Source organism: Danio rerio, chromosome 6 (genome assembly GCF_049306965.1).
Source record: "Danio rerio strain Tuebingen ecotype United States chromosome 6, GRCz12tu, whole genome shotgun sequence".
Classification (NCBI taxonomy): domain Eukaryota; kingdom Metazoa; phylum Chordata; class Actinopteri; order Cypriniformes; family Danionidae; genus Danio; species Danio rerio.
The window spans coordinates 57,073,910-57,088,479 of record NC_133181.1 but is presented as its reverse complement, the minus strand read 5'-3'; the positions used below and the strand labels follow the sequence as shown (position 1 = coordinate 57,088,479).

The 14,570-nt window shown below is 32.9% G+C and overlaps 1 protein-coding gene across 8 annotated transcripts in view; it reads right to left on the bottom strand.

Annotated features, from left to right (window-relative positions):
* anks1ab (ankyrin repeat and sterile alpha motif domain containing 1Ab) overlaps positions 1-14,570 on the bottom strand; it is an 80,482-nt gene that overhangs the window by 41,996 nt on the left and 23,916 nt on the right. For all 8 annotated transcript variants that reach the window (XM_073954740.1, XM_073954739.1, XM_073954742.1 and 5 more), the window contains one exon: positions 1,747-1,813. In XM_073954740.1, coding sequence (XP_073810841.1) covers positions 1,747-1,813 — 67 coding nt within the window. The remainder of the gene's footprint in view (positions 1-1,746; positions 1,814-14,570) is intronic.

The window sequence follows — 14,570 nt, the reverse complement described above, 5'->3', positions numbered from 1 at the left end:
ATATTTTAATGCATTATTAAATACCTATTGCTTAAATAAAATGAACAAAATAATATAATGTGATAAGTGCATTGGCTCCATTGTTCTTTGGCTGCCGTCGCATCATCCAAGTGGATGCTGCACACTGGTGTTGGTGTGGAGAGCCCCCCACATGATTGTGAACTGCTTTGGATGCATGGTCATACAAGATAAATGCGCTATATAAATACACATTACTTACTTACTATATAATTTAAATGCATTATTAAATATGTATTGCTTAAATACAATAAAATAAAGTCAAATAAAATAAAACATTTTAAAAGCATTATTAAATACATATTGCTTAAATAAAATAAAGTCAAATAAAACATTTTAAATGGATTATTAAATACATATTGCTTAAATAAAATAAAATAATTTAAATGCATTATTAAATCCACATTGTTTAAATAAAATAAAATAAAGTTAAATAAAATAAAATACTTTAAATGCATTATTAAATACATATTACTTAAATAAAATAAAATAAAATAAAGTCAACTAAAATAAAATATTTTAAATGCATTATTAAATACATCTTGCTTAAATAAAATAAAATAAAATAAAGTCAACTAAAATAAAATATTTTAAATGCATTATTAAATACATCTTGCTTAAATGAAATGAAGTCAACTAAAATAAATTATTTTAAATGCATTATTAAATACATATTGCTTAAAAATTAAAATAAAATCAAGTCAACTAATTTAAATAAAATAAAATAAAGTTAAATGAATAAAATAAAATATCAAAAAATTATTTGGTTGCATAAAAAGAAACAACAAAAATCTGCTTCTAATTATTTTCTAAGCATCTTAATATTATAGAATTTTTCTGTTTTTTTTCAGTTTATTGCTGACATTTCATAGATGTTGAGTTTCAATGTTAATATTCCACCCTACAGTGTTCTCCAAAGAAAACATCTGTCACAACTATTTAAAACATCTATTATAAATTCTGATTTTTGATTCAACTAAAAATAAGTAAAAATTAAATGTAAAAACTAATCTTAAACTTGATTAAAATTAAAATTAAATAAATTGAAGCAATACAGTTAAAAATAATAAATAAACAAACAAACAAAAAAATAAATAAATAAATAAATAGATAGATAGATAAATAAACAAAAAATAAAAAATGTAAAAAAATTAATAAACAAATATCATTCAAAGCTAATTACAAAATTACAACCCTCAAAATAAAAGTTAAAAAAATACAAATTTATAATGTTAAAAAATTCAAAATAATAAATAAAAAAATTAAGCTGAAACAATATTTAAAACATACAAATAACTTAAATAAAAGTACTAAGATTAGTAAAGCTAGCATTTAAAAAAATACACAATTTCAAAAACCTTAACTAAAAATAAAAGCAAACCCAACAGCATTTATAAAATCTACAACAATAATTAGCACTTGAAAAATACTGTAAATTCCTTTATGTGACCTGTATTTATTCTGCAAAACACATAAGATTATACAGTTTTGAGGTCTGAAAACCACTGAAACCCCAATGACATTCTTAATATACAGCTAAAAACATTTCAATTTTCTTTGAAATGACACTGTAATGACATGAAGATTAGTACAAGAAGAATTTTCTCTTTTGGGTGGTACTAAGTTCAAATACCAAGCAGCTTTAAAATCCATACGTTACATCCACAGACTGGTTGTATTGATTTTGAAAAGCATGTCATTTTTTCCCCGTCTCCCTCATATATTTACCTTCCAGTGCAGGCTGACGTTCCTCTGGGATCTCAATGCCAGCAATTAAAGTCATGATCCTTTCAATCTACAACACAACATCCAGAAAAGAAAGCCTATAAGATGCAGTTAAATATTTGATTTCAATGTAATCTGCCATGACAGGTTACTCTTCATTGGACTTTGTCAGAACTTATTTTTATTCATAATTAATATGTGTTAGGACTAATGTATGCGAAGGCAGAAGATGAGCTGATATGTGGAACAATGAGAAGCTCTGGATTTTCCTAGACAGGTTTTATTTAGGGAGTAACTCACTTTATCCAGAACTCTAAAGCCTCTAGTCATTTATGGGGTGTCTGCATAGTTTAACAAGTATGTAGAAAAAGTTGAATTAACTTAGAATATTGGTGCACAGCTTTTGAGTTGACTACAGTACTTGGGTTAAAAGTTGAGTCAAAATAGCTGTGCAGCAAGTTACAATTTTACAATTTTAAGTTGAGTCAACTTTAAGCTGCTTCCCATCGTTTCCACATGTGTGTTTGTTTCTAACGTGTTACGTCAGATAGACAGCACAAGTGACAGAGACACACTCTGATGAAGAAGAGATCCAGTTTATTCCTCAAAAATATCAAGTAAGCTTATTCAACCCAGGCTCATTCTGAAAACGTAGTGCCGTGGACGTTTCAGGAGGCCGTGAAATATGTTCCGGGAGGTACGTATTTTTGCAGTTTTTGTTTTCACGAATCTGCGAGAGGCCGCTGTGTGCGCTTTTTTGTATCTCAAATGTCTCTTGCGAGTGCCGTTCGCGGCCGTGCTGTTCTCGCGTGAAACCACCAGAGGCCGCTGTCTGACTGACTGATTGATTGACTGTGCGACCGGCCAATCGGCTGACCCACCCTCCTCCTTCTCTAAACCCAACCAATTCTCCCAATTGACCCGCCCGCCCACTCACTTCCCTAAACCCAACTAACAATTTAGAAAAGCCGTCCAGAAAAAGAAATGCCCTCGTCTGATTTTTTACCACGTTTTCGGATTTCACCACATATTCACCCTGTTATGAACTCGTTCACTTTATTTTTTGGATTCTGTTTTTGTCTTACCTGATTTGTGAAACCGTGCTTCCCCGGGCTCGAACCCGGTGCCGTGGCCAACACCTCCTCTCTGCATCTGAAGTCTGCCGACGTACACCATAAGCTGACCAGACAAACTGGTTGCGACGGGAAAGCCCTCCACACGGAGATAAGCGCGAAAGGGAACAGCGTCATATTGCCTCTTATCGTTAGCTTAAAAAAAATGAAATGCAGACATACTACCTACCGGGACGTATTTCGCGGTCTCCAGAAACGTCCACGGGACTACGTTTTCAGAATGATCCTGGGTTGAGCTTATTTGATTTATTTGTGGTGGAGTTTATTCAAGCCTTTCTGAAATGATGAGTCACACATGAATGCCATTACAAAGTTCGCAGTACACACACACACACACACACACACACACACACACACACACACACACACACACACATACAGTTGCAGTCTTTATTATTTCCCAAATAATGTTGAACAGACCAAGGTATGAACAATTTTCACAGTATGTCTGATAATATTTCTTCTTCTGGGGAAAGTCTTATTTGTTTTATTTCGGCTATAATAAAAGCAGTTTTTAATTTTTTTAAACACTATTTTAAAGACAAAATGATTAGCCCCTTTAAGCAATATTTTTTTCGATTGTCCACAGAAAAAGCACATTAACATTATACAATAACTTGCCTAATTACCCTAACCTGCCTAGTTAACCAAATTAACATAGTTAAGCCTTTAAACTTCATAAAATAAGTCAGTTATTAGAAAAAAGTTATTAAAACTATTCTGTAGAGAAATTTGTTGATAAACTCTTTTCTCTGTTAAATAGAAATTGTGAAAAAAAATAAACAGGGGGGCTAATAATTCTTCAACTACAGCTATACACACTGCTATATCTATTAGGCTACTGTACAAAATAAACAAGATTTACCATCCAGTGGGTCTTAAAATCAGTGTGATCTGGATCCTATTTTAACGTCAGGGATTTTTTTTTACAAAAAGAGGCTTGTTGTGTTTATATCACTTAGTGACTCATATGACAGTGGACACACTAAATCTACACACTTCTGTCCAAACAGCTTCCAGAAGTTGATTTTGCATCAGCGATGCCTTTTAAGGCTCATCTAATCTGAATTCAAGGCCTTTTATAAAGAAAACTTTAAAGGGCACCTATGGTGAAAAATCGACTTTTCAAGCTGTTTGGACAGGAATATGTGTAGGTATAGTGTATAGACCGTCATGTTGGGGTGAAATAAACACCCAGTGCTTTTTTTTTCAATTAAACATCATAAAAACGGTGGACCAATTGGAGCGGTTTTCAGACCGATCGCAACTTGACGTAGGAGTGTGGTCCCCCCGCCCACAGAATTGATTGACAGCTTCGCGTAGTAACCTGTCCCGGTAGTCACGTGTGGGGGAAAAATGTATAAAGTAGAATCTTGTAAAAGGTATAATGAAAAATCCGACAGGTGTTTTGAGCTGAAACTTTACATACACATTCTGGAGACGCAAAACACTGAAATAAGTGTTTCATAATAAATCTGAAATAAGGAGTAACCTAGGTGCCCTTTAAGACCTTTTAAGGACCCACAACCACCCTGATTTAAAAAATAAACAGGGGGGCTAATAATTCTTCAACTGTATACAGCTATACACACTGCTATTATGCTACTGTACCAAATAAACAAGATTTACCGTCCAGTGGGTCTTAAAATCAGTGAGATTTGGATCCTATTTTAACGTCAGGGATTTTTTTTACAAAAAGAGGCTTGTTGTGTTTATATCACTTAGTCACTCATATGACAGTGGACACACTAAATCTACACACTTCTGTCCAAACAGCTTCCAGAAGTTGATTTTGCATCATCGATGCCCTTTAAGGCTCATCTAATCTGAATTCAAGGCCTTTTATAAAGAAAACTTTAAAGGGCACCTATGGTGAAAAATCTACTTTTCAAGCTGTTTGGACAGGAATATGTGTAGGTATAGTGTAGAGACCGTCATCTTGGGGTGAAATAAACACCCAGTGCTTTTTTTCTCAATTAAACATCATAAAAACGGTGGACCAATTGGAGCGGTTTTCAGACCGATCGCAACTTGACGTAGAAGTGTGGTCACCCCGTCTACAGAATTGATTGTCAGCTTCGCGTAGTAACATGTCCCGGTAGTCACGTGTGGGGGAAAAATGTATAAAGTAGAATCTTTTAAAAGGTATAATGAAAAATCCGACGGGTGTTTTGAGCTGAAACTTTACATACACATTCTGGAGACGCAAAACACTGAAATAAGTGTTTCATAATAAATCTAAAATAAGGAGTAACCTAGCTGCCCTTTAAGACCTTTTAAGGAGCCACAACCACCCTGATTTAGTCCCCTTTAAAAACTATCAAAAACATAAAGAAATATTACCCACAATATAACAAACAAACCCAAACACACAAAACAGCGACTAGACAAGCAAACATTCACGACAGCGCTTTTCCTTCCATCTAAAAGCAATTTCTCCAATCAATACACTTTTAGCGGAGGCCTGAAATAGCAAAGCGTCGGTTTTTGATGTAATATTTAAAGTCTGGCAAACTCATCTGCTGTGTGCTTGTGGCATCAACACGCCGGCGAGCCCCTAGATTCATTTAGCAGTCAGATGCCACGGTCCACGTGGTCCATCCCCTCCAGCCATACAGGCCTTTGCATTTGCCTCTCTCAAGTAACCTACATACTGTACGACTTACTTCTGTACACTCCTCCTCGTGTCTATCCATTATAGAATGCACAATGCATCAGGACATCATGGTGCACATCCCAGAATCCCTCAGCTGCCTACGCTCATCCCAGACTCATGCATGTCCTGATGCTTAATGGCTCACATTAGGGTAGAAACTAGGGGTGCAATGGTCCCGATTGCTCACGGTTCAGTTCATATCTTGGTTGTAGAGACACGGTTTTTGGTACAATTTGGTATATACAGCGGGGAAAATAAGTATTGAACATGACATGTTTTTTCCTGGGAGTATTATTTTAAAAGGAGCTGTTGGCATGGGATTGAATTAGATTTTGATAGAAACTCAAACAATACAAACATAAAAATGAAATATAACTAAAAATTAGATATGTATCATAGCAATGAACAACTGAAATGTATTTAATACTTTATATAAAAAGGATTATTTGGTGATGGCAGCTTAAAGATGACTCATATGGAGAATGAAGTCACATGCTGCTGCGTCAGGATGCTATGCAAACCGGGGTAGTTCAAAATGCAGCTTTATTATGAGAATGGTCACCCAGGTGAAAAAAATATATAATTAAATGCATTTAAAATACACTTAAATACCCGCAAATACATTTTTAGTACATTGTTATTTTTTTGTGTCAAATAAAAGTTTGATGGTTTTACACTATAAATATACTAATTAAAAGTATGTTTATACTTCAGTAGGACTTTAGTACACTTGACAAAAGTATACTAAATACCAGTAATATTTAAATAAATGTTTAGTGTACTACAATAAAGTACACTACAGAAAAAAACATCCAAAAGAGTTTTATTAGTGTGTTTTTCAAAAGTGTGCTTTAAATGCTTTAAACATTAGTTGATTTTTAGTACGCAAAAAAATGCTTTTCTTGCTTAGATTTTTTGTCTTGTTTCTAGTCTAAATATCTAAAACTTTATATATCAAGAAGCATTTTCTAGACAAGCAAAACATATTGTCTTGTTTTGAGAAATAAAATGCCAATAATAAGTGAGTTTTTCCTTAAAACAAGCAAAATAATCTGCCAATGGGGTAAACAAATTAATCTTGTTTTTTCTTTTGTCGTAAGATTATTTTGCTTACCCCATTGGCAGATTATTTTGCTTGTTTAAAGGAAAAACTCAGCTATTTTTGGCATATTATTTCTGAAAACAAGACTATATGTTTTTCTTGTCTAGAAAATGCTTCTTAATTTAGGAATTGTAAGATATTTGGACTAGAAACAAGACAAAAAATCCAAGTAAGAAAAGCATTTTTTGCAGTGCAGTTTACATACTAATCCTAAGTTTAAAATAAGTTAATATATAAAAAATCTATTAGTAATGTATTGTAGTAGAAGTACATTTTCCCAAAAGTTGTACTTAAGTACACTTAATATGAATGCATTATTATCACTAACACTTCACTTGATTTTGAGTGTGGTAATTTTAAGTTTACATTAAATTGACTTTATTAAAAATCTGTTTGTAATGTATTGTAGTAGAAGTACATTATCCCAAAATACTTTTTAATACAGTATTTAGCACACTTTTTTTTTTACAATTTGTATATTCTTTTAATATATTACTATTATGCTTTATATTAGTCATAAATATATTTAAATGTTTAAAAGTAGGGTTCAAGTGTATTTCTAGTTGTAACTAAACATATTTTTTAAAATACAGATATAGTATGTTAAAAGCACATTTTAGTTCAATTTCAGGGCGTCTCAAAATAGCACAGTTGAGTACACTTAGATGGTATTAAGTTTATCCTAAAATATACTTAATACTATCTTTTAGTACATTAAGTACAAAATTAGTGTGCGAAAATAGAGAACTTTTAGTACATTACTGAAAAGTGTACTAAGTATACTTTAAAAAAGTGCATTTTAGTGCACTTTATTTTTACCTGGGCAATCAGACAGGGGTGAAATACCAGCATAAACAGTAGTGATGTGACATTGTGTGCCGAGGCTTCTAAGCATGTATCAAAAAAACGCTACATCTCACAGTGAAGCAGTGTACCGGAGCTTGATTCATTTTGCCATCATCACGTGATCAGTGAAGTCTGAAGCTTCATTTTCGCCTATATTCAATTCAATTGAGCTTTATTTGTATAGCGCTTTTACAATGTATATTGTGTCAAAGCAGCTTCACATAAATGGTCATAGTAATTAGAACAGAGTAGTTCAGTTATTATTGTTTAAGTTCAGTCATGGAATCAGTCCCATGTTCTCCACTTCTCCATGACCGGCTCAGCAGCTGCTCAGGACACGGCCTGGTCCAGGATTATGGAAACCTTGGGATCATCACATCATTGGTCTTGGATCCAATCAGTGACTCCGCATAATCTGAGGACCTCTGGATGTGTATCCCCAGGTGGAAAATACCCACGTGACTGCTTCGAATTTTGATTCAAAGGTTCAAACACCCTCATGGGTTAGTAAAGTGTATGCCAAGAGATTAGTCATTTACATATTACATACATTTCATTTACGATTACATACATTCTACTGTTTCAAAGCAATGCATGGTCACACACACCAGTAATTAAACAAAAATATAATAGTAATTTATAGTAAAAAGGTTTTGAACCATACTAAAGTGTATTAGTGTATTTTTTACAACTACCTTTAAAGAACTACCTTTATGTAGTCTATAACATGGCAGATTTGTAGTTCATGTGAGAATGAATGTTTACCATGTCTGGTGGTTAGATCGCTGGTAATCATGACACATGCATTGCTCAGGTGTGAGTTTCTCACAGACTTCAACAGTGTAATAATCTTGATGGTTCTGTGGTGCTCGTCTATCAAATCTGAGCTTTATTTAGTATTTACAAAAACGGCAAATTAAAAAAAGTGCTGTTACACAGGCGAGTACGTTACGAAATTTTTCCAGAAAAGAGCATTCCATTCCAAAATAGCAGCAAATTCTGACATCATTAACCAGAAATGAGCTCTAAATGGCTGCGCTTGTATTTGTCAACATTTGATTACATCACAAACTATGTGGATGGATCAGTATTGTGAACAACTTCGATGAAAACATATAGAGAAACACTTTCACATGTCGAGATGTACATGATATCTGTGTGTTGGCGCTCACCGGCTTCTTCACGGGCACACGCGACGCGTCAAGCAACTGAAGGAAGCAAAGCTTGAAGGTAAACAAACAACGGCTTATCATAAGCATGTTATCAATAATTATTTACACAGTTGACATTAAGAAGGAACCTAAACGTTATCTGACAAACATCCAGCAGCTAAATGTGTCTGGAAAAATATTCAAAGGCTTTTATTTTCATAAACCGCATGGACGTGAATGCGTCTGACTGTTCTGATTGGCTGGAGTAGATGTTTCACGTCAGCACATTCTAGACGTGCACACGCTCTTTCCCGCAATCTTCCTTCTGCGTTTACACAGAGCAGCATTCTGGGAAATTACCGGTAATGTTACAACTTCTCTTTCTGGAAAATAGCTGGAAAGAATTTACCGGTATTTTCAAAAAGGGCCTGTTCACACATACACACCTTTCCTGAAATTGTGGTAATTTCCTAGCACTGGGTTGCAGCTGGAAGGGCATTAACAGCGTAAGACATATGCAGGAATAGTTGGCGGTTCATTCCGTTGTGGCGATCTTTGAAATAGAGACTAAGCCAAAGCAAAATTAATAAATAAATTGAATTGGAGAGAGAGAGAGAGAGAGAGAGAGAGAGAGAGAGAGAGAGTTTTTGCAGTCGTAGCCTCAAGCCATGAACTTCCAAAAACAGTCCATGAAAGGCGAGCGTTTTCATTCTGCAGAGACAGCAATAAGGAACATCACACAATGTCCAACCTAATGAGTGAATATGCAGAAGGCAGCGGCTGGATAAAATGTGGAGTAGGGGGGTAATAAAGATTTCATATGGCGCTGCCTCCTCCCTGTGTGCCAGAGCAGTAACAAGATTACAGGCTTCAGAGAGCCGAGTGATGGCCGAGCCTTGCTGACACCACAGAGAAATCTGATTAAAGCAAAGGACAACACAAGACTGAGATACCATCAGCCAAAGCACACCTTTGACCATTTTACAATTTATAAAGATGGAGACGGTGATTGATAAATGCAACTGTCAAGAGCACTTCCCAAATACAGCTGAAGTCAGAATTATTAGCCCTCCTGAATTATTAGCCCTGCTGTAAATGTTTTGCCCAATTTCTGTTTACCAGAGAGAAGATTTTTTTATAATAATAATAATAATAATGCATTTTATTTAAAGGCGCCATTCATGACACTCAAGGTCAGCGTACAGGACAGCTAGAACAATCAGTTTAAATAAAAACACAATAAAAGTCAATAGAGTACAATACAAAATTGTATTAAACTTGTACTAAAAATGCAGTCGGGTTTAAGTGAATAAGCTGTTCTAAACAGATGTGTTTTGAGTTTAGATTTACATTGTGAAAGAGAGTTTAAATTACGGAGATTGGGAGGAAGTGAATTCCAAAGCTGAGGAGCAGAGTGGCTGAAGGATCTGCTCTCCCCATGGTGACAAGGCGGACAGAGGGAACAGTGAGGTGAACGGAAGAAGAAGAGTGTTCGAGAAGGTGTGGTGATATGAACAAGATTAGCAAGGTATGGAGGAGCGTCAATTATCAGCACATTTCTAATGGCTAGGTTTAATAACTCATTTCTAGTAGCTGATTTATTTTATCTTTGCCATGATGACAGCACATACTATTTGACTAGATATTCTTCAAGATAGTATTCACCTTAAAGTGACATTTAAAAGCTTAACTAGGTTAATTAGGCTAACTAGGCAGGTTAGGGTAATTAGGCAAGTTATCGTAGACAAATATAGCTAAAAGAGGCCTTAAAAGGGCTTTTAAAAAATTAAAACTGCTTTTATTCTAGCCGAAATAAAACAAAATAAGAGTGCTTTCACACCTAGACTTTTGTTTCGGAACCTGTCTCGTTTGCCCAGTAAGCGCGGTTCGTTTGGCATATGTGAAACCACCAATCGTGCTTGGATCCGTGCCAAAACAATCGCTCAGAGATCGCTTGCATGAGGTGGTCTCGGCTCCCTACCGGTCCTCAAATACGTTGCGCTCCCTTCTCCCCCCTTCCCACCGCATCCCTCCTCGCTTTTCAGACACGTCGCATGCACCTTGTCAAACACCACCAAATGACCACCCTGACAGCTGAGCGGGACTCAAACCAATGTGAGGAGAGTTTACTCACACGTGACTTGTTTTAGCTCTTTTGGTCCGGTTAGAAACTTTGCAGTGTGAAAGCGAACAGCACCAAGAGCAAAGAGCAACAATGTAACAATTGTAATCTCTGTTTCAGAACAACGGAATCGATTCAGGTGTGAAAGCACGCTTAGATATTCTCCAGAAGAAAAAAATATTGAAGAAATTCTGTGAAAAATTCCTTGCTCTGCTGAACATCATTTAGGAAATAGAGATGCTCATAATGGCTGATTAACCGTTAACTAAAAGAGGGAGTTTTTTAATGATTAAAGGTATCAGTTAGACAATAAAAAAAATATTATTTTGATCTTTTTTAAGTTTTAGCTGCATGAATGTGCAACACATTATTGTTAACTCGCAGGAAGGTAACACATCCACCATAGCACAATTTTTCTGGCCCAGACAGATTAAAAATAAATAAAATAAAATAAAATAAAATAAAATAAAATAAAATAAAATAAAATAAAATAAAATAAAATAAAATAAAATAAAATAAAATAAAATAAAATAAAATAAAAATAAACTTAAAAATAATAAAATTAAATTAATAAAAAAAATATAATGGTAACAATAAAAAAATTACAAATTAAAAAAAATATTTTACAAATATTTATATATATATATATATATATATATATATATATATATATATATATATATATATATATATATATATATATATATATATATATATATATATATATATATATATATATATATATATATATATATTTTTTTTTTTTTTTTGCTTGCTTTAAAAATGCCCTATTTCTGTGTCTCATACAAGACATGTCCTATATACAAGACATGCTATTTCTAAATAACTATTTTTGTTTTTGTTTTTTCAATCTTACACATATTTTTATTTTAATCAAATTACTTAATTTACTTGACTGTCATACTGTTAACCTCTTTACACGCACTTCCTTATATAAATGTAAATAAGCTTGATTTTGCACGAAAAGCGTTATGGTGATTGCAGCTGTTTTGCATTTAAAGCTTAGTGACTGTGAGTTGTGAATGGGCCGAATAAAACTCTCAGAAGCTCCTGACAGGTGAAAGCATTTGCCGCCCACTTCTCTTCCCCTGTGCACATCTTTCACTTGCCATCTGAAGATACGATTCCCTTGACATCTTCCGTTAGCATATGAATTATGAAGAGACTTATATTGCCATCTGTGGAAAGCATGTTTGACCGCTCGCTCAAACACAAAATTATTTTTAAACAGGTTTTCTGCTGAAGTGCTGAAACATTAACACACACCGAGCGATGGGCAGCTAGAGTCGCACCGGCAGTGTTAAAATGTGCGCTGAGGAACATTGAGGAACATATAGACTAAAATGGCACAAGAAATTATTTTAATATTGATTTTTGAGTTGTTTTAGCTCATTTTAACCTCTGTTGCTGAATTAAATAAAATATTATTAAATTAAATTAAATTAAATTAAATTAAATTAAATTAAATTAAATTAAATTAAATTAAATTAAATTAAATTAAATTAAATTAAATTAAATTAGGAGTAAAATAAAATAGTAAAAATAGTATTGATGTTTGAGTTGTTTAATCCTCTGGCAACAAATGAAAATAAAACTGAAATATCAGTTTTAATATTAATGTTTGTGTCAGTTTATCATGCAAACTTCTATGGCAGCTGATTTAAAAAAAACACTCAAATAAATTTTAATTAAATAAAAAATAAATAAAGAATAAATAGTAAAATAAATTATGTTTGAGTAGTTGAATCTTCTTTGGCAACCAATTTAAATAACTGAAATATATATGGCAGCTAAAATAAAATAAAATAAAATAAGAATTCACTTAAATTAATTTAAATTAAATAAAAAATAGATAAAGAATAAATAGTACCAAAAAAGGCGGTTTATTTCGCTGTGGTGACCACAGATTATTAAAGGGACTAATAAATTTAAAAAGCCGAAAGGTTTGTGTCATTTTATCATGCAAATATCTATGGCAGCTGGTTTTAAAATAAAAAAAAATAATAAAATAAAATAGCAAATTAAAATAAAATATTAATAAAATAAAATAATAAATAAAATTTAATAAAATAATAATACAATAAAATTAAATAAAATTATAAAATACAATAAATTAAAATCAAATTTAAAAAATACTCCAAAATTAATTAAAATTAAATTAAAAATAAATAAAGAATAAATAGTACAAAAAAGCTTTAGTATTGATGTTTGAGTTGTTTAATCCTCTTTGGCAACAAATTTAAATAAATGAAATATATAAAATACAAATTTTACTATTAATGTTTGTGTCAGTTTATCATGGGAATATCTATGGCAGCTGGTTTTAAAATAAAATAATAAAATAAAATAAAATAATTAATTAAAATAAATAATAATAAAAAAATTTAAATAAAATAAATAATAATAAAATAAAATAATAAAACAAATTGTATTTTTAGTCTTTCTTATCATGAATCTTTTTATCAAGACAACCAATTAAACAAATAATTAAATAAATAATTAAATTATAGTGATAATTTCATAATAATTATATATAATCCACTATGATTCAAACTAAATGATTACTATTTACTAAAAATATTTCTATGAAAAAAAATTAAGAACTGCTTTTATTATAGCCGAAATAAAACAAATAAGACTTTCTACAGAAGAAAAAACATTATAGGAAATACTGTGAAAAATTCCGTGCTCTGTTAAACATCATTTGACAAATATTTGAAAAAGAAAAACATTCAAAGGACGTATAATAATTTAGTTCAACTCTATACATATTCTATAATAATTATTTATTTTTATTGTGCAAACACATGCTTGACCACTAAGATCTGAATGATTTGAATAAAGGATGAAGCATTTGAAGTATTTTATTCAGTCCAATCCTTACAAAACTGCACCATAATACAGAAACTCAAATACTTTACATATGAAGCATGGCCTTAAAAAGGTCATTTTTATCCACAAGCCATGATATTTACACTGAAATTCAATTAAATTCAAATAACACCATGATAATACCGTATCCAGTCATCTATTATAGGCGTAGGAGAACTTTTTGTACATCAAAAAGATCTAGAGTTCAGAAGCTGCGTCCGAGGAGCCTTCATTACCGCGACTAACACACAAATGCTGATCCAGCAGTTTTGGAGTGTTACGGTGTGAGCGACTGCCAGCACATTGGCTCTGTCTCGCTGTGTGTGTGTGTATGTGTGTGTGTATTAACACTCAGCTCTGAGTTAGTGCTCTTGTTTTGTACCGGTGCTTTAACAGTAAAACCACCTCAGTCATTCTCATTTGCTGCCCTGTCTCTCAGGCTTACAGAAGGCATGTGTTATACTGTGTCCACTAACATTAGTATCCATGGTAAAGATGAGCAAAGACAAATTTGAATAAAATTTCATAAATGTTTTACCAATTAATTCCTGATATGCTAATTAGACCATCCGTGTACCTTTGGGATACTCATTTAAAAAAGACGTATTACATATGAATCCCTTTTATGAGGGGGGGGTGTGGCAGCAGTGTGTGAGTATAGCCAGCCTATATTAATTATATGTTTTTATAATCGCACTTGATAAAAACACTTTGACTGACATTCTCCCTTTGTACATGTCATCAGTAGGAGAAAGCCCCGCCCACTAGTGACCAACTCTCCCTCATTAGCATGGTCAGCCCTGAGTGAGAAGCAGCTGACCGCTATTAGAGATTTGAATCTGCCGAAATGCTGACACACAGTCATTTGTAGCTCCGCCCTCTTTTGAAAAGAACACAATCTCATTTGAATTTAAAGCGGCAGTCA